This window comes from Drosophila erecta, unplaced genomic scaffold (genome assembly GCF_003286155.1).
Source record: "Drosophila erecta strain 14021-0224.00,06,07 unplaced genomic scaffold, DereRS2 tig00000307-arrow-arrow-pilon, whole genome shotgun sequence".
In the NCBI taxonomy this organism is placed as follows: Eukaryota; Metazoa; Arthropoda; class Insecta; order Diptera; family Drosophilidae; genus Drosophila; species Drosophila erecta.
The window spans coordinates 115,001-136,790 of record NW_020825221.1 but is presented as its reverse complement, the minus strand read 5'-3'; the positions used below and the strand labels follow the sequence as shown (position 1 = coordinate 136,790).

Genomic DNA, 21,790 nt, shown 5'->3' with positions numbered 1-21,790 from the left:
CTACTTTTTCCACACGGTCGCTATGTATCGATTGGCCAGTTTCCATAGTAATCTAAAGATTTTTTCGTAATTTCAAGGTGTTTATTGAATAAAAAAAACAAAGGCTTAAATCGGGCTGCTGCGTTATATATTACTTATATGTTTTTTGGATATGATAAGGAAGGCATGTATGTATGCATATGCATATGTTACGTTTTGGTTTGTATTATATTATATATAACTGTACTAGAGTACAGTGGTCCCTAGATATAAGCAATTACATACATTACAACATCCTTTCCAAAAAAAATTTCACCCAACCGTAAAAGGAAAACTTGAAACTATTGTAAAAGCAAGAACAGTAAAATTAATTGAAAATAGAGAGAACCCGGTCCCAGTAGAAGCCGATACCATTGTTCTGAGGAAAGAAAACAGGAGGAATAAGGGAACCTTAACCAACTACTATGATTGCATCAACCAAATAGGCACCACAGTTAGTTCTCTTCTAAAAGAGGACAAATTAATAGATTCCGTATTTATATTAAAAACAAAGCTTTTTCAACTACAAACTAAGCTGGAATCACTTACCAACCTTAATAGACAAAATAGAGGCTTAATTAATGGACTAAGCACCCTAGTAAACAGTATTATTGGTAATATGGATTCGTCCGATGACAAAGAAAGAGATGGGAAATTTAATAGTCTAAAAGATAACCTCAACGAATTGTCAGACAACCTCCAACTACAAATCGAGTTTAACAATGAAATACTATTTTGTTTCGAAAATATCACAAAACATATAATTTATGAAAAATTTTAATAAATAACTTTCTCAAGAATTTCCAACATAACATTTTCAAAAAATTAAACGAAGTACAAGACCTCTTAAAGAAATTACAATATATAAATATAATTGACTACAGTAGCGAGCTACTGATCGATGCTTTTAATGACATTATTGAAAGCTATTTACTTGCAGAATTAAATATAATTCCCAAAATCATTTTAAACATTATTAAAAATAAAAAATCTATTTCAAAATCAAAATAAATGTGTTTACCCAGATGAATTATACAGCCTATTAAAATTAAATTGTACTTATCACCATTCAAATATCATATTCAATCAAGTACCTATATTTAAGAAAGAAGAATATAAAATTTCAAAAATAATTCCCTTAAGCCCATTTTATTGTAATCCCTAGTTATATCAACTACAATAACAAAAGAAAAAATTTACTCCAGAAGACAAAAATGTCTAAACGTAAATAGCATATTTCTATGCGATAACAATAACCTCTCCACCAACCGAAATACGATAAAAATACATTGAAAACCTGTTGCACGAAAAGACCAGCTTCCGCGACATACAAGAACTAGCACATATTTAAGGCAAAAAGGGCTACATATTCATTTTTAACGCAAATAATGTTACTATTAAAACCACAAATGAAGGCGACACTACAATAAACGGGTCAGTCATAAGAAAAACTAACTATACGATGACTATAAGTGGCATCGAATTTGATAACACTAAAGATACCACTACAGAAAAATTTGACTTCTTTTTGCACCCTATGCAAAAAACACTACAATAGAAGTACTCAGCCTAGAGAGACTAACCCGATAACTCACTTCGTTGGCTTCACTGTTCGGGAAAGAGTGACTAGTGGACCTTCCAAAGCGGCGAAGATGGGACTACCGGCTACCCTTGCTACTTGCCGTCTACCAACACCCCAGCCAGTACCCGCCAGTACAAGTCCAGAGGGACCCGCACACTGCACCCGGTTAACCTCCCCACGGCATGGCCAGGAGAAGATGGTGCCTGAGCTCGGCACAGAGCATCCAGGAATTAAAACGCAAGTGAACAACGCAAAGCACATAAACTGCAAGGAGGAGCAAAATCGCTACGTCGAGACTTTCGGGAAGAATAAAGTCACCGAATTGAGACACAGGTAACTGAGGTACTGATATACACAATCTACATTGGGTTGTGATATACGGGGACATCTGACATAGTTCTGATGCTGAATTGGACAGAATTGGCGCTTAGGTAAAAATATGCCTTAATGTGTAAATAATTTGCAATGTTGTTTGCTATAGTAAATGAGTTTTAACAAATAATTCTTGTTATGTATATAAACTGTTTTCTTGTTGGATAGATAGATATAGAGAATATAAATATATAAGTGTGTGCAGGCAACTTGTATTTAATTTTTCCGAATGTTGTCCCACTTACAAGAGTTGAATTTTTTTTTCGCAATTTCCGGTGGCGCTTCTAGTAGGTGTCTTATAGTCAGGGAACTCGACTATAGCATTCTATTTTGCTATATACCGTTACCCGTAGAGTATGAAAAGTATTCGTTGAAAAGGATGTAACAGGGAGAAGGGAGCATTTTCGACCATATAAAGTCTATATATTCTTGATCAGGATCAATAACCGAGTCCGTGTGTCCGTCAGACCTTATGAACGCCTCGATCTCAGGAACTATAAGGATGAATTTTGCGTTGAAGCATGCAGCTTCCAGAGACATCGACGCAGCGCAAGTTTGTTTCCGTCGTAAGTTTGTAACGCCCACAAGCCGCACTGCCATGCCCACATTTTGTTATTTTTTCCACAATTTCTACCGATATTGCAGAAAATGTTGAAATTTCTTGTTCGCACTTCCACTAGCTGAGTAACGGGGAACTCAACTATAGCATTCTCTCTTGTTTTGTTTTGTAATCCACGTGGGCTTGAGCACATGTTTGTTGGCTTAAAATGTTCAAGGCTTATCAAGGATTTCTGTAGCCACAATACGAAAAATGCTTCATCAGGATTTTCGAAGCATTTGAGTATTTCATTTTATGTTTAAGTTCCGTAGGTTGCAGTACATACTTATAAATGTTTGATTGGTTCCATACGATTCTTTGAAAATGTCTATACCTTCCGTTTACCCATATTTCATGAAACATTGTCCGCTGATAATTCATATTTGTATATATTCAACAAAAATATCATTGGATATAGGAAACTTAATATGCAGTGTCCTGCGTTTTGAAAGTACACCATGGAAGTGGGAGAGGGCTTCGCTTGACTTTTAAATTCCTTTTAGGTTTCGCAGTGCCATGGTGAAAAACAAGCGTTTGGGTGCCCGCTCCTTCAGCATTTGTACGTTAATGTGCCCTTGTTGGCTCCATGAATAGATCTCAAGCAGTTATAACGCAGTGATCTACTCTTCAGAAACTAAAACGCAACTACAACTAAAACTGACTCACCTCAGTTGACTTTGCATGGGTTGTTGTCTTGCATCAAGCTTTCTTTTTCTTAGCTCCAATTAGAATTACTTACAGCGAATGTCTACGAACTTGAATGATTCCATGAGAGTGGAAATCTGTGTCCATACTGTGTTCAACACACATGCGTCGCGTATCATCTGCAAGCTTCTCGTTAGTAATAGATAGACACCAGAGAATAATTGTGTTTTGTATTTTTGAAAATTCACTGAGAGTGAATTCTCCAAATGGAAACGTGCTTGATATGGCTTGATCTACAGCAAGTCGCTCAATTAATTGTTGGTTTTACTGTAACAAGTCTAGAATTACGTCCATGTTTATATAAAGACCGCAGCCGTAAGGATGTCTTTTATGTTGAGTATTGCGTTTGCTTTTATATATTTTGCTGTGTAGACTGCATTGTCGGTCTCCATATGAACATAACCTCTGATATCCTCTACGTGATATTCTCTGCCTGGGTATGAGCTTACGCTTCCTCATTCCATGCCAGAGCACGCGGGATAGCTATTGTGTCTATCGCAGGTGATTTTATTGATATTTTTCAATCAAGAACAGGCACAAAACACACGATACTGAGAAAAAAAAATATATATATTATATAAAATATAAGCCATAATAAGTTGGAAATTTATTAAACACAATGGGCACTAGTTTCTAATTACAATTACCGATACCTTGGTCTAGAGTTTTGGCGCTAGGAACGAATTAAATTTTCTTCGTCTTTAAGCTTACAGGTAACAGCCGCACATGCTAAAAAGAACGCCTGGTGCGCCGGTCGGTCAAGTTTGGGTCTGCTTTTATAATTCCATATCGCCTTGCATGTTGAAAGTGTAGTTTGAAGTTCTTAAAACTTTGAGAAATCAGAAAATGAGCTTAGCTGCTTTTCAGTGACTGGCATCGTAACACTCATAACTAAATAAATATTAAACTACCAATTAATCCTTGGAAAGGGTACCCTTCTATTGTAATAGTTTTTAATTGTTTCAGGCTCCCTCCGACTCGATAGGAATTACTGCAGGATTGTTACTAGCCATTCTAAATCTCTTCAAAATCACACTAACGTTGTCTGACACTAAGTCGGCTTCTTAAAAAATTTCTTTCTTTACTACATGAGACACTTTTAATGACCTACCGGTCTTTCTATTTTTTGACGTCCTCTAATATATCATAATATATTCGGTTGCTAAATTTTATCGCTTGATAAGTCATCATCTTGGTTTTCCAGGTTATTAAAACTTGGTAGTTTTCTGATTTGTAGAATCGTATAACTCGATGTAAAAGAACATCTCTGCTTATGACATCTCTGCTTATGAAAGTCACTGGCCGCTTCGTAGAATACAAACGCTATGCTTTGGTCATTGAGCCATATCATACCAGTACGCACTCTTTTTGTACCGAAAGAACGCAAATGCCACATGGTTTATATTTTAGCTCTCTACTGGGTAAAGGAAATTACCCATGAGGCTCAGACGCCTCATCACGAAATCTTCCTACATTTCCTTATTGCAAAACTAGGTGCCGTTGTCGGATTGAATTACCTTTACCTTCATGCCTGAAAAGGTTTCCGCTAAAGCCATAAGGATTTCAAGTTCTCAAACAAATCAGATTTTATGCTTCAAAAAAGATTGATAAAAAAGATGGAAGAGCTTGCGCGTAGGACTCGCCTTAGTTTGTGGACTTGGATTTAAATGGAAAATGCACAGAGTATTCACCTGTAGGTAATCGGGTGTAAGTGTCAACAAAATGCCTCTCGCAATCAAGCTCTTCCTTGCTTTTAGCGCAAACTGCCTCATTGCAGCTCTCTAACTACTAGAACCGGCAAACAACTTCATTCAGACTATCGTCACTTTGATTATCCAAGACATAATTGGCAGTCAACGTAGATGTATTAAAATGGCGTTGTCCTCCACCAGAAACCACCCAACCAAGTCGAGTTTTTTGAAGAAGTGGCAGTCCAGGAATGAGCTTCATCTGTCCGACCCATAACAAATCATAGAACTTGCTTGCTCCAATCAGCAATTTTATACGCTGAGGCTTGTTGAAGGCAGGATCCGCTAATCGAATGTTGGCTGGAATATTCCAGTCTTCAATGTCCAAGACGATGCTGGGCTTATGGTCTGTTATAGTAGGGGTAATGAGAGCGATGAGCAACGTGGAATAGCTTGATGTCTGAGATTGATTGTCCGAGACCCGAAATTAGAGCTACTTAACGAGTCCTTTTGAGCTACAAATGCTGCGCAAAACTAGAAGTTATGAGAGAGCCAAAAACAAGCAATGCCCTGGAGGGTATGAATAACCCCTAACGGCTGCTTACGAGTACTACAGCTGTGGCTAGCAGAACAACATCGGAAGTGGGACCCTGAACCATTAGAGAACTTTTAGACTGGGAGCCTGGAGTTTCAATTTCAGGATTAACGGCAGAATATGCATTTGTTTGAATCTCTCTAGTTTGGTCGAATGTGATTCAATTACTAGCTGCGAAGGGTTGGCCTCAAAATGTAGCAAAGTATGGTGCCAATTTCCACACACACGGCAGCCTCCGCTCGTGCATGTGGGTGTGGTGCAAACGATCTAAGCAATTAAATCATAGGGGTAATTTCCTAATTTCAGCACGGCGTAATGTAGGAGATAATAGTTCTTCTACTGGTGTTGGAACTAATTCTACTACTTGTTCCCACCTGAGATGTTGAGGTATAACTGCCCATGGCATGCTAAAGGTTCTTTAGTTTCTGACAACGGATTTCCAAAATTCCAGAATTCTTCCCCAGTGAATGGTGAGCCAATCGATATTGTCAGCCAGACAAATTGGCTAATAGCAGAAGAGCGAGCGTCGCTCAATGCCAATTGTGTTAATTCCTTTAATTTATTTTTTGCGCCGACAAAATTGGTGGCATTGTCACACTAAATTTGATTAGGTTTGCCTCGAGAGGAAATAAAACGCTAAAGGGCTCCTACAAATGAGTTCGTTGTCAAGGCCCGAACAAGCTCGAAATGCACTGCCTTGGTGGTGAAACAAATGATGACCGAGAGAGAGGTGGCACTTTTTGGCGGTCTATTACGAACCAACGACTTGTAGTATAAAGGACCACAATAGTCGACTCCAGTAACTGCAAAAGCCCGAGATCCAGATAATCGTTCCTTCGGAAGGTTGCCCATGAGATTCTCAATAAGCAGCGACGTATTCTTAAAGCATTTAACGCATTTGCGAACCACTCTTGAGACAATTTTTTACCGGCCAATAGGCCAGAACTGCAAACGTAAATTTGCCAGCAGCTGCGTGCAGCTGTCGTTCATGAAATCTCCGAATAATAGACACAGTTATAGGACGGCGTTTGGCCAAAATCGTATGAAAGTGACGAATTTTCCAAACGGCCGCCAGCGCGTAAAGTGTCATTCTCATCCAGAAAGGGCCGTAGCAACGCAATAGAGTATGAAATTATCCATAATTTCGTCCCACATATGCGCACGCAGGACGAGCCGTATAAGAATTTTAGTTCTGTGCAAAATATCGGAAGCTCAAATGCCAGGATGGCGATTACGGGAAATAAATTTGAAGACGTATCCAAATATTCGTTGCATGGCAGGGAATAAAATAATAAACTTGCAATTGATAGTAATATCCAGAAATGGGGATTTACTTATTAGCACGCTCTTTCGGAGCTCAATTAGTGGTCGTTTAATAATAGAAGAGGCCGGTCAGTATTTTTAACCTTGTGTAAGAAAGGGCGGACCATAAAACCAAAACATAGATTGCATCAATTGATTAGAAGTTGCACTTCCAGTCCAGTACATAATGCCATTCCATGCCGATTGTTAGCTCCTGAATAGAGCCCACTCGTTTGGCGACGAATACATTAAAGTTAGAAGGATCGTCCCTGATCCAAGACTCCAGCAGAAATATTTCCCATCGAAGCATCCAATCTGCCGTACGGAATTTATAAGTTGGGACAACAATAAAGCCCCCGGAAAGCTCCAGCTCCGGTACCGTCAATTTTTTTAGGGGCTACTCTAGACATCGAGCACAGTAGAGTCCTCCTAAAGTCCTCCTTGGACTTAGGAACAATGTACACGCAAGCTCCGTACGCTTCCATGTTGGCATCACAGAATCGATTAACTTCAACGGCTTAGTACTAATCTGGTAAAGGTTAAACGGCTTGCATTCACAAAATTGCTGCTGATTTCCATCCAAGTCGATTGCAACTCTAAAGGAAGATTTTCGCGACGCCTTCTAGAACAGCTGAATGACTAGAACACCATTTGCGGAGTTTAATGTTGGCCCAGGACTGAATCTTTGAAGTTTGTTGCATTTTGTTTATAACCTCATAAATTGAGTTGCCACCAGAAATTAAATCATCTTCGTAGAAATCCTCTAGCGAAGCAGCCGATTCAATGGGATAAGTAGAGCCTTCATCTCAAACAAGCTTGTGCATTACCCGCACAAGAAGGAAGCTGGCTTGGTTCCATAAGTTACTGTGTCCAACTTGAACACATTGAACTCCTCCTTAGGAGAGTCTCTCCACAAGATGCATTGGTAATAATTATATGTAGCCATCATGTGGACACACCGATACATTTTGGCATATGTCTCCATTAAGAGAAATTTCATTAAAATGTCAAAGAGTTTAGGTTTTATGACAGGTCCTGCTAGGAGCGCAAACTGCCTCATTGCAGCTCTCTAACTACTAGAACCGGCGAACAACTTCATTCAGACTCATTCACTTTGATTATCCAAGACACAATTGGTAGTCAACGTAGAGGTATTAAAATGGCGTTGTCCTCCACCAGAATCCACCCAACCAAGTCGAGTTTTTTGAAGAAGTGGCAGTCCAGGAATGAGCTTCATCTGTCCGACCCATAACAAATCATAGAAGTTGCTTGCTCCAATCAGCAAGTTTATACGCTGAGAGTTGTTGAAGGCAGGATCCGCTAATCGAATGTTGGCTGGAAACAAAAACAAGCAATGCCCTGGAGGGTATGAATAACCCCTAACGGCTGCTTACGAGTACTACAGCTTTGGCTAGCAGAACAACATCGGAAGTGCGACCCTGAACCATTAGAGAACTATTAGACTGGGAGCCTGGAGTTTCAATTTCAGGATTAACGGCAGACTACGCATTTGTTTGACTTCCACTAGTATTAATATTAAGAGTATTGGTCGAATGCGATTCAATTGCTGGCTACGAAGGGTTGGCCTCAAAATGTAGCAAAGTATGGTGCCTATTTTCACACACAAGGCAGCCTCCGCTCATGCATTCCCGGGTGTGGTGCCCACGTGTAAAGCAATTAGAGCAAAGGGATAACTTCCTAATTTCCAAAATCTAATGCCAAACGTACGGCAATATTGAACGGGATGGTCAGCAACATTGCAGAATGCGCAGGGCGTGTTGTTAGTTTGGGAGGCCACAAACGTTCTTCTACTGGTGTTATAACTAATTCTTTTACTTGTTAACACCTAAGATGTTGAGGTATAACTACACATGGCACGCTGAAGGTTCTCTAGTTTCTGACGACGGTTTTCCAAAAATACATAAAATTTCTTTGCCGATGGTATTTTATCCATAGACGTGGTGTCCTCCCAACAAGTTTATGTACCAACATCCAATATTTGCAGCAACATGTATATGGTGAGGCAATCTGCAATTTTCTGATCCGCTTCTAAGGATTCCAAAGCGCGCATGTGTGAGTTAAAATTGTCCGAAAACTCCCGAATCTTGATGCACAGTATTTCCTTGATGTGAGACTTGGTTTTTATTAGAATACCGTTTATTGAGTAAATCTAAAGCCACTGGATAGTTGGCTGACGATATATCTAACGACTTAATGGCATACAGTGCTGGTCCTTGCAGACAGGTTCTCAAGTATTGCAGCTTGGGTGTATGTTTGTCTGAGTTAATGCGCAGTCAAAAAGCGAAGAGAAGAGGAAATAACGGAATCGCCTGTTTAACAATTATCGGTTTGCAAACCTTTGTAACGAACTGTTTTTCTTCAGTTTTGCTCGCTACGAACTGCAACGGCTAGCTCAGAGAGCTTGCGTGTTCGTCCCACCAAATTTATGATTTGTGTGATTGCCCGACCAAAGAGAAAACAGAGTTTAGGTTGTAATAGCTTTATTGCAGATTTCCTCAATGACAGATTCCTGGTTCTCGCCGTTCTTCTGCGCGGTGTCGCTCTCCCGTTGTCCTTCCCTTGCGTCTGTCGCGCGTTCGCGCCGGGTCTGCGCCCGTACTCTGCCCGATTATCCTCTTGCACGTATGACTCAAGCGTGTTCAGCTGACTGTCTCCGTGTACGTACGGCTCTTCGCGTGGTCAAACTGACTGACCGTGATTGTACTCGTGCACCAGCGGCTCTTCGCGTGATTGAATTGACTCTCCGTGCTTGTACTCGTCACCTGCGGCTCTTCGCGTGATTGAATTGACTGTCCCGAGCTGCGCTTGTGCAGTCCTTTTTATAGGCCGGGGAAATCCTGTTATTTCCCCTTTTTGCACACGGCCCGCTCGGTACACGGTCCAACCCAGGTTCCGTTAGTTCACGGTGCGTCCTCTCTGTGCTTGTCCCAAGTCCGCACCGTTACCGTTCGACCTCTGTGCCCTTGGCCGGCTGGAGTCCAAGGTCCAGCGCGGTACCGTTAGTTCACGGTCTCTCTGCTTTGCTCGGGTCCAAGGTCCATTATTTCCCGTTCGACCTGGTTGCCCTTGACTCCTTCTGCATCCCAGCCTTCTTCTCTGTTGTTAGGCAGCTCTCCTGCACCTTGATTTGTGGGGAGTTTTAAGACTCCTCACACCTTTGTTCTGTAGGCGATATTGCACTTCAGGCCAAAACATTTGTTTATTATTTATTATTAGATTTTGTTTAAATTCACTGCACAAGAGAGAGAGAGCAGTTAATGATGCGGCTGCAGCCTTACATTATAATAGGCATAGAAATACCATTGTTTAGTATTAAGAATCTACGGAATTCGATTTTGCTGTTAAAAAATTATAAGGAGTTGGCTGCTGTCGATCAATCAATTTTATGCAACAAATTATTATGTTTCTTTGATACATATATTTAAAAAAATATATAATTAATAATTAATTCATATTTAAAAATTAATATTTATAAATTAAATACAAATATGAAACCTGTTTATTGCAAAATTGAGTTTTGAACCACGACGTGCGGACACAAGTATCTAAGAATCACGCCTTTCAAAAATTTTTTTACGTCGCAAGCTTTATACTTTAACGACAATTATTAAGTATAAAGTAATTTTTAAAATTTTAATATTCACCTATTACTATTTCTATGCTGTATTCCAATAATTTAATGTTAGGGCACTGCAAAATTCGATTTTTTTACATGGTGGCAATCGATCAAAATTAATATAGATTTAAAGTCGGTAAACTTATGAAGTGAAGGTATATTTTGTTTGGTCGACTGTCGCTGTATGCGTACAAGGGAGCTGCTGGCTCTAGAGCACTCTCTTTAACAAGCTCTCAGCTCTAGAGCCAGCACAAAAAAATTGTATGGCGTTACGCAACTTGTTATTTTAATGTCTTTGGTTCTACCAATTATATTCATTATTTATTATACGGTATTAATCTGCAGTGCGCCCTTGATATCTGCACCTAATACTATAGGTCGTTGAAGCGTCTTTTGATGCGCGCGACGATACCATGATGCAATGCCTCAGCTTCCGAACCGACGAGGGTGGTTCCAACTAAGCAACGGCTGCTACCTTTTCTCATCTCGTGACTTATAACGCAGGTACAACAGTTCTTGCTTAACAAATTGACATTTTGTTGGGTTTATCTTTAGGTTTGTCTCCTTTGTGCGTCCAAGCACTTCTCTGAGGTTTCCTTATATTCATCTATGGTGCTTCCAATTACAATAATATCATTTTGGTACGCATAGGCATGTGGTGACATTTTCGGTTCAAATCCGGCCGATGCGGAGTGGAATCAAAACGGTATCGACCTAGTTTGTCTGCTGCTTCCAACTCTGCCCAGATTTCCGAGAGGTCTTGATCATTTTAGGTTTCGGCGAATTGGTCAGTTCGCTACGTAGTATGTGCGGCTAGCTACATTTTATTTGTTTCCAGTAACAACACTCTGTAGTTATACCCGTTACTCGAAAAGTGAAAGGGTATACTAGATTCGTTAAAAAGTATGTAACAGGCAGAAGGTAACGATTTCGACCATGTAAAGTATATACATCCTTAATCAGGATTAATAGCCGAGTCGAGCTGGCAATGTCCGTCTTTCCGTCCTTCTGTCCGTCTATCCGTATGAACGCCTCGATCTCAGGAACTACAAAAGCTAGAATGTTGAGATTAAGCACGCAGCTTTCAAATCTTGCAACGCATCAGCGCAATCTTGTTTCCAAATGTTGCCACGCCCTAAACGCCCACAAACCGCACAAAACTGTCACGGCTACACTTTTAAAAAATGTGATATTTTTTTATTTTTAAATATATATTATAAATTTCAATAGATCTGTAAAAAACGTCCCACTCCATCGCCCACAAAACGCCCAAGACTTCGCGCCCACACTTTTGAAAAATGTGATATTTTTTCAGTTTATTATTTATCATTTATCTTGTAAATTTCTATAGATTTTCCAAAATAATTTTTGCAACGCCAACTCTAACGCACAAAAGTCTCACGACACACTTTAAAACATTTTTAAGTCTTTTAAGTTTTTTTTTTCATTTTATTATTTTTTCCCCAATTTCTACCTATGTATATTCCAGAAAATTTTGAAATTTCTCGTTAGCACTTCCACTAGTTGAGTTACTGCTATCTGACAGTCGGGGAACTAGACTAAGCATTCTATCTTGTTTTATTATAATATATATTATATTCTCGGTCCAATGTGAAACCTACAACGAACTATATCAATATCCTTTAAGTGCTAATACGATACAGTTTCGTATAAAGTTCTTGTAACATTCATTCATTTATAATATTCATTAGTTCATTAATATATTTATGTAAACCAATTACATAAAAAAAAAATACAAATTCAATTCACTACAAAAATTCCATAGTGACACAGAACGTAGGGCGATATTATATTTAAAGATCTTTAACCAACCTTGTCTAAGATTAAAGCAGGCGCAATTTGGAGTATCTGTTTTATAAAGTTATTCATAACAACGAAAGAAATTTCTAGGGTTTCCTTATTAAATTTACTACTATTTTATTGATGTAAGAAAAAATTTAAATTATCCCAATTCTATCCATAATTTTATAGCTTATAAAAAAAATATTTAAAAAAAAACAATTAAATTGTGGCGTAAACTGTAACATCTGGAAGCCGAATGACTGGACGCAATTAGTTGTTGAATATGCAACAACGCATATTCGCGTCATATGGTAACTCAATTGCTAATTTTTTACTGTTGGATTATCTTTTATGTGAAATCTAGATAACAAAAAGAGGAAAGCGTTTAAGATCTTACAGGGTATATACATTCATGATCAGGATCTCCGGAAACTATAAAAGCTAGGAAGTTGCGAGTACGCAGATTTTTCTGAAGAGGCAAACACAATTTTCTTTCAGAAGATTGCCCCTCTCACTCTAGCATATGTTTATTTGTCTTGTTTTATAATTAGATTGGCCAATTTCTATTTATATGTTTAAACCTGCGACACCCACACAATGTTTTAAAATTTTTTTATATTTGTCTTGCCAATTCCTATCGTTGCTTACTATGTTTTGTTATACACCAGTTTACTAACAATATACATTTATTTTTTTTTATTTATTATGCCCGTTACTTCGAGAACTCAGGAACTACAAAAGCTAAGATTAGGCATGCAGATTCCAGAGTCATAGACGCAGCTCAAGTTGGTTCACTGACGTTACCACGACCACTGTAACGCCCACAAGCAGCCCAAATCTGTCACGACCAAACTTTTGAAAAATATTGAGATAAATTTTAATTTTTTTATTAGTCTTGTAAATTTTTAAGGATCAGCAAAAAAACGTTTTACCACGCCCAAAAACCGACCACAAATGCCACGCCCACACTTTTGAAAAATGTATTGTAAATTTTAATTTTTTTTGTTATTTTGGAAAATTTCTATTGATTTGCCAAAGAAGTTTTTGCCATGCCCACTCTAACGCCCACAAACCGCACAAAACGCGCCCAATTTTAAAAATGTTGTTGTTTATTTTATTCCCCTTTTCTCCAATTATTACAGATATTCCAGATAATGTTTAAATTTCTCGTTCGCACTTCCGCTGAGTAACGGATATCTGATAGTCGGGGAACTCGACTATTGCATTCTCTCTTGTTTTGGTTTAAATTTGATAAACATCGGGCCACTATATCAATTATGTATTTGAAAATACTACAAAGCAAATTAAAGCTTCGTTGTATTTGATAATAAATGGTTTTTACTATTAAAATATAATTACAGCTCTTTTTTCTAAAACATTTTAAACGGATTATTATTATTTCATGCATATTTTCAACAAAAATAATCATATATTCATCTTCACCACGCTAGTGAGCCCAGCTTTAATAATACATATTTACACTTTCGTTACCATTTCTCCTGTAGCATTTTATTTTTTAGTTTCGGCAATTCTTTTCAATTGATGTAATATCTTTTGTAGAATTTTCTATTGTTTATTGTAGTAATAATAGCTTGTGCAAATATACTAAAACGTATTTATGTGCTGACATACATAGTTGGAAACGGAGTTAACTTTTTTCAGGTGCCGTATACATACATATGTATATAAGCATTTAATAAGTCGATAAAAGTAAAAGCTACATGCAAAAATCCCAACACAGCACTTCAGTATTAATTTATTTGAGATCTATTTGTCTGAACCTTAAAACATTCCCTTCATTTTTTAAAGCAACAACAATACAATAAAGATCCGTTATATTTTGTTTCATTTTCTTTTTCTATGCTTTGGTAAAGCTTTTGTGAGATTGCGGTAGCTCTAGACTCGACCAACTTGCTCTGAGATCGTGATCAAGTTGGCTGCTGCAATTTCTTGCGCTCTCTGAGCCATGTCATGATTCACTGAGCCATTCCTTTCCCTGGCTCATTCGTAAGCTCGTTTTGCAGTGACTACTTAAACATTTTATATAGTCGTACGTATGTAGCTACCGCTTCAGTTTGGTGTTTAAACGCGTTGCTCGTACTTCATTAAGCTGTAATCAGTTCAGGTGGTGTTGCTATCGCTTAGTACACATACTTTGAAAAGAAAATATAGTCTTATGTTGTGAACGTCACCCAAAAAGAATATTTGAATACCTTACAATATTTCGAGCCAAAAAGGAGTTTAACAAATTAAAACAAGAATTGTGAAAAGTCCAAGTATATGCCATTCATACGACTTTGAAAGCCATGGATCTTACAGGATTTTACCAAACTTTTATTTCGTTCCTGATCTTGTGTGCATTTTTCAATTTTCCTGAAGTATTTGCAGTACGTGTTGCCAACTCACAGCAAAATCAACCTAAGAAAGGTAAGAAAATCCCAGGCTCATCAGCTCATACTAAGTTTTACACTAAACTTTACGTCTTGGAATATTATGTTGTGATTTGCCAACTGTACAATAAATACTTAATCACTACTATATTTCGAAGGTCTGTACCTAGGAATTTGTACTATAGATCTTTTGGTTAAATTTGCCAAAAATGAATTAGAAAAACTTGCAGGACAAAACGTTGGTTTGCTACACTTCCGTTTCCGTAAGAAAACATATACGAATTATATGTTTATCAGTTTTCCATATTCAGGCGTCCATGCTTGCATAAGTTTTAAATATAATTGACTTTATTCAAAAATGACTAAAGAATGCTGTAACTTTTCACAGATTAAAAATATGTAGTAATTGTGGTTCAAGTCACACCAAAACTTAAATACCATATTTTTTAATTACCCATTAAGAAATGGAAAAGTAAAATAATACGCATTACAATCGTAGTAAAAAAGGTCGCACCAGGAAAGTAGTCAAACGCATAGAAACACACGAAAACTTAAAATTTTGCCATGATGGTGCGATCAGTGAGTGATTCTTGAAGCGAAAGGTATTACTAAAACTGAAGGGCATGAATATAAAAACTTAGGAAAAATTAAATGGTTTAGGAAAAAGAGCAGTGAAGGTGAATTCATTTAGAAAACTACCGATGTTGGATCCAGTGTAGATCGATAAATGTACTTTCTAAAATTTTCCCATTCGCCACGCTGGAAAAAAAGTGGCTATGTTGCCTACACATTAGGTAAAATATGCTAATGAAAAGGGCCATCTGAGAAAAGTTTAGCAACAGTATTAAACATATTTATATATCAGAAAAATTATATTTTTGGTGTGTTAAATTAAATTAACTTTAACTTATAAAAAATCCCACTCTGTATTAAAAAACAATTTGTGGTCTTAAAAAAGGTCTTATACGAAAACGTTTTTTTCTCGGAAGTACTAGCTACATTACTGATACATATACCAAAAACGTATACCAAAAATTATCACTTGTATCTTAATACATTTTTGGTACTCCTTTTCCCTATCGCTTACTTTGCGCAATAAAGTTATAGTTTTTTATTTTTGAATTGCTGAATCGCCGACCTTGTTAGCTGCTGCTACAAATTTTATTTTTGAAAATACGTACAATTCAACAAGCTATTAATTCGTTGAAACCACTGATTTTTACCAGCTTTATTGGACGTTTTTAAGAAAACTCTTTAAGATTATAGTAAATTTTTAAAACTTTTTAGGTTTTGAAAATAGTTTCTAAGATCTAACCTAGAGAATATAGCAATGACAAGAAAGGAAGATATACAACATTGACAATGGTACAACCAAAGACTAATATTCTAATCTTTTGATACACTTTCTTAAAACATTATATTGGCCTGAGAAAATATCGTTATAAGTCACTTTTGAGACATTAGATGTATACTAGTGATTTGGAAACGATTGGCTTGGAAATCGTCCTTGAGCTGAGCTTGAGCGTTATTTATGAATTTTTTAACTGAATTTTGAACTTTGAAGTAGTCTTAAAAATGGATTAATGTTACTTTTGAACAAAATAGTGCAGAAGACTAGTATTTAAATCGTGTTGTTTTTTACATTTTTTTTATCATTCATGAAAAAAAAAAAACATTTTACTCAATAATACCTTTTTCTATTGTTTTATATCATATTTTTAGAACTAATTGTAATGTTTATAAGTTAATTACTGGTCGAGATAACAGTTAAAAAAAAATGATACCGAGAAAAAACAATTGAAAAAGAGGCTTTTGGCAACCATCCAGGAAACTATTTACTAGCTGTACTAAAGATTTATGTAATGAAAAAAAATTGTTCTATCCAACTTTTTTTTAGTTGCCGCTCCAATATTAATGGTAATCCTTTAAAATGTCCAAAGTTAAGCCTGTGGGAGGTGATCAAATTCTTTCGACCAATTGTAGGTGTATGATAGAAATTTTAATAGTTAACAATTGATTGCAATAAGCAAAGGTCAAAGAGTTTGTGAATTTTGCTTGAAGTTGGGTTTCTTATTTTTAGTGATGCACGAAAAGGGTGTTCATCGGCCATATCAGTACAAACAAGATCATTTAAACGATTGATTATTACATATTCCAGCCTTAAGCTACGTTATTAAAAAACGCATTTCATATATGTATGTACATATGTACTTAAAATACATGCACCTCATGTTAAAATAAATATATTAATATTAATGCCGCTGTTGTTACCTAATATAAATTATTTTCCTGGGACTTATAATATCTGTCTTTGTCCTGTAAAGAACTTAGTATCTGACGAAAATTCACCGAGCTGGTTGGTCGAGGGTTTAAATTTCTTAGTATGTATGTATGTTTTCGATTATCCAAGTTACCTTGACGAAGTTACCGCCATTCATTTGCGTCCCGCTCTATCTCACAGCTGACGAATGGACTTGTCGGTGTACACGTGTTGAATTAAACACAGTTTAGTTTAGAAGCAATTATTTCAGAAATAATTACGTAATATATGTTATCGTCAGATTTAACTCTTCCCCAGCAGGGGGTGCAATTTTTGCATTTTTGCATATGGACAGATTAATGGGTATCTGATAGTCGATGCACTCGATTTCGTATCATTCATGAACATATTAGATTTGAGTATGTACATACATACTACTAGAACTTAGTATCTTCCTTACTTAACATTTTTCTAAGTGGTTCTTAGTTAATAAATACAAATGTCTTATTTGAAATAAATGCAAAAGCAAAATACATATTTATTAGACTTAAACCGGTCTGCAAGGGGTATAAAATGGTACAGCTTTAAAGTATAACTGATTCAAGGTGACTTTAAACTGAAAATTCGTATAAGTATGTATGTACATCAAAACATATTTATTTAATTTAATGTTAAAGACAATACATTGGCATTACATTACTAAACATAAATACTTCTTTAAATCTTTTTTTTATGTTGTTGTGTCTAAACAAATGGTCAAACTGTTAAGTAAATCCATGCTAGACAACTCTATTTCCATGAATACAAACTAACAGACTAACATATGTGACACGTACGGAATGTGGGACTGGTTTCCGATTGCATTTATACAGTCCCAATATATACATACATACATATTTACGTATAATATATAAATATGTATGTGTGTTAGTGAAAATGTTTCCAAATAACGTAATTGATTACACTAGCGTACATGATAAATTTGTAAAAAAAAAAAACTTCAGAAGGATCTTAAAATGTAGTGACAAATTTTTATTGATATTCGATTTGAAAGAGCTTTTAGAATTTAAATTTATATTTCAACAATATCTATTTATACTGTCGATAAGCCATCCCAGATAATATATAAATTATTTAAAAACTACCATATCACCCCTCTAAGCTAAATAAGGACAACGAAAAAAAAGGGATTATTGGTTTGTATGTATAAAAATGCATGTATATTTAAAAGTGCCGTTGCGTTGTACCAAATAATACATATGTATGTACATAAATATACATATGTATGTTTTTCACTGAAACAGTTAATTATATTAATGATCATCGTTAAGCTGGTCAAGTTAGTTGCCAAAGCAGTTTTGTGAATTCGTCCGATTAGAAATAGTTAATCCAATCATTAAAATAAATATTTTAAAAATTTAGAAAATGAAACCTGTGTCTCTAAATGTATTTTAATATAAATAACTATATAACAAATTCAGCAACAATTTTAAGTTAAAAATAAAACAAATTTACAAACTATATTTGTAGTTTTATTAATATAAGAATTATTTGTGAAATTTTTGCTTAGTCGTTTACATTTATTTTAGAAACGGTTGCATGTATAGTTGTATGTATGAAGACTTCCCATTGATTTAAATGACTATTACGGCTAAAAATTGCGGGCCAAATACAAGTCGAAATAACTCACAAAACAAGACCAAGTTGAGAAGCCAGTTTTCTGGTTTACTTTAAAACTGTATCTGTAATTCATATATGTATGTATGTGTACAAAATATTTAACTGTGTGAAATGCCTGTACTATGTATGAAGTTGTCTTTGGAGCTTAACGAAATGGAACAGAAAAACTAGTTGACGACAACAGACAAATAAGCTAATAATATTGTTGCTTATTTATTTTTTTGCGAATATAATTGACCACAAGCTTAACTAGAAAATTTCATCTTGCATACTTACAGTTAACACTTATTAAGAATTGTTAAATTAAATTCGGAGAAAGCGCAATAACCTTAATGCTTATTGTACGCACGAGAAATTTCAACATTTTACCGAACATTGGTAAAAATTGCTAAAAAAATATTTTTACTTTATATGGTCGTAAACGCTTCCTTCTACCTGCTTTATACTTTTCAATGAATCTATTATAACCTCTTACTCTACGAGTAACGGGTATAATAATACAACTTTGCAATATTTTTTAATTTGCTTTAATAGGCTTTAGCTTTTTCCAGCAGAATTTCAAAACGAACCATTTTAGAAAATCTGATTTGTAATCGGTATTCCTCCCACATTCTGATGTAAATATTTTACTAGGTTGAAGTAAGGACCATACCGGAATTTTTCTTTTAAACATTGGACACCACAATTTGTAACCATTATAATTACTTTATTAATTCAGTATTTACATCCGTTACATTACAAAAGTTGAATCTATCCGAGACGAGACTTTTCAGAAATGTTTGTAAAAATATGTTCATTTTTTGATTTTGATCGAAAAGAGTTCGTATTTGGTATACAGAAGTTATTCGAAAATATATAATTTGGTTGTATATATTTTATATAACTGACATAGGAACATTCAAATAGAAAAGATAACATGGTTTCATAAATTGCTTTTAATTGGTTATTACTGATAACTAATATAATAATAATAACTACTTTTCCCAATACTTCTTTTGAAGTAAAGAATCCGTTTATATGTTTTGAATCAAGTATGTTTATTAACATGGCTTTAAGTTTTGTTTTATTGTATGTCTTTGGTATGTGGAATATGGAATTTCGAACCTATAAGAATCTGTATCGTCAAACGATATAGTTAATTTTGTGTACATTGATTCGTACCTTTGGTGAAAATATAAGGAAGCGCGGTGAGCTTTCGTCGATAACTAATTTAATAATTATAATTACTACATTTCCCAATACTTATTTTGAAGTTAGGAAACTGTTTATAAGTTATTGAAATTAAATGGTTTAGGAAAAAGAGCAATGAAGGTGTATTCATTTAGAAAACTAACGATGTTGGATCCAGTGTAGATATATGTACTTTCTAAAATTTTCCCATTCGCCACACTGGAAAAAAAGTGGCTATGTTGCCTACACATCGGGTAATATATGCTAATGAAAGCGGCCATCTGAGAAAAGTTTACCTACAGTATTTACTTAGAGACATACATATTTATACTTAGGTTTCGTCAGAAAAATTATATTTTATAAAATTATATTATTATATTATATTAAATTTATGAGCTTGAAAAAGGTATTTTACGAAAATGTTTTTTTTCGGAAATACAAGCTACATTACTGATACATATACCAAAAACGTATACCAAAAATGATCACTTGTATCTTTATACATTTTGGGTACTCCTTTTGCCTATCGCTTACTTTGCGCAATAAAGTTATAGTTTTTTATTGCTGAATCTTTAGCTTTTAGAATGCTGCTGCCTACAAATTGTATTTTTGAAAATACGTACAATTCAACAAGCTATTAATTCTTTGAAACCACTGGTTTTTACCCAGCTTTATTATACAAGAAAACTCTTTAAGATTATAGTATATTTAAAAACCGTTTAGGTTTCTAAGATCTAACTTAGAGAATGTAGCAATTACAAGAAAGGAAGATATACAACATTGACAATGCTACAACCAAAGACATTATAATAATATAATAATCTTTGGTTCCAGCTTTCTTAAAACGTTATATTGGGCTGACAAAATATCGTTATAAGTCACTTTTAAGACATTAGATGTTTACTAGTGATTTGGAAACGATTGGCTTGGAAATCGTCCTTGAGCTGAGCTTGAGCGTTATTTATGAATATTTTAACTGAGAATGAAAAGTGAGAATTCTTTTAAACTTCAATATTTTGAAGTAGTCTTAAAAATGGATTTATGATACTTTGGAACAATAAAGTGGAGCAGAAGACTAGTATTTATATAAAATCGTCATCGAAGTGGACAAGTTTTCGTAATGTTCATATCTCTAAAACACATTCCATATTCCGGAGGTGTTTAAACAAATCTTGTTGTTTTTAATACATTTTTTTTATCATTCTTTTAAAAAAAACATTTTACTCAATAATACCATTCTCTAGTGTTTTATATCATATTTTTAGAACTAATTGTTATTTTTAATAATTGTAAATATTTACATAACTAATCGATAAGTCGAGATAGCACACAACAGTTAAAGAAAAATGATACCCAGAAAAAACAATTGAAAAAGAGACTTTTGGCAACCATCCTCTACTGAAAAAGGATGTGCGGTGAGCTCTCGTCGCTATGAACCCTTTCTGAAGAGCTGTCTAAATTTTGCCAATTTTAAACTCCCTTTTCGGATATTATATATCCCAACGCTTACAATTACCTTTTCTATTATTCATAAAGCAATTCTATGTCCTCTAAAAACCTTTGAGATTTATTTAGTCGAATCAATCTTAACATTGTGGGGTGTCTTAATATTCCCAAAAAGGCAAAGTGCAGGAGGGCAGCAGCTAGGAACAACGATGGAGGCTGCAACGTTCGAGGAATCGAGGATAGCCAGGTCAAACGGGAAATAATGAACCTATATGGGGTCTAGGTTCCGCAAAGCGGAGAGACCGTGATTTAACGGTACCGAGCTGGATATTGAACTCTTGTCTGTCAATGGCGAAAGGTTAAACGGTAAATGAACGAGCACAAAGAGGGCGCAACGTGAATTAAGGAGACGAGATGAGAAGAAGTGGAAACGGGATCGTCGCGGCTTATATAGGGACGGCGCAGCTCGGGACAGGTCAGTCTAAGTACGTGCACGAGGATAGTCGACGCGGGTCGAACATGGGTCGCGTGCGTGCGGCCAGAC

The 21,790-nt window shown here is 35.7% G+C and overlaps 1 protein-coding gene across 3 annotated transcripts in view; it reads left to right on the top strand.

Moving 5' to 3' along the window:
- The first annotated feature begins 14,208 nt into the window (after positions 1-14,208).
- Positions 14,209-21,790, top strand: part of LOC6542829 (laccase-1) — a 44,046-nt gene continuing 36,464 nt past the window's right edge. The window contains exon 1 of one of the 3 annotated variants that reach the window (XM_015159201.2): positions 14,209-14,727. In XM_015159201.2, the coding sequence (XP_015014687.1) occupies positions 14,607-14,727 (121 nt within the window). In that variant the 5' untranslated portion in view covers positions 14,209-14,606. The remainder of the gene's footprint in view (positions 14,728-21,790) is intronic. The other 2 variants (XM_026983526.1, XM_001970801.3) reach the window with 2 other exon arrangements.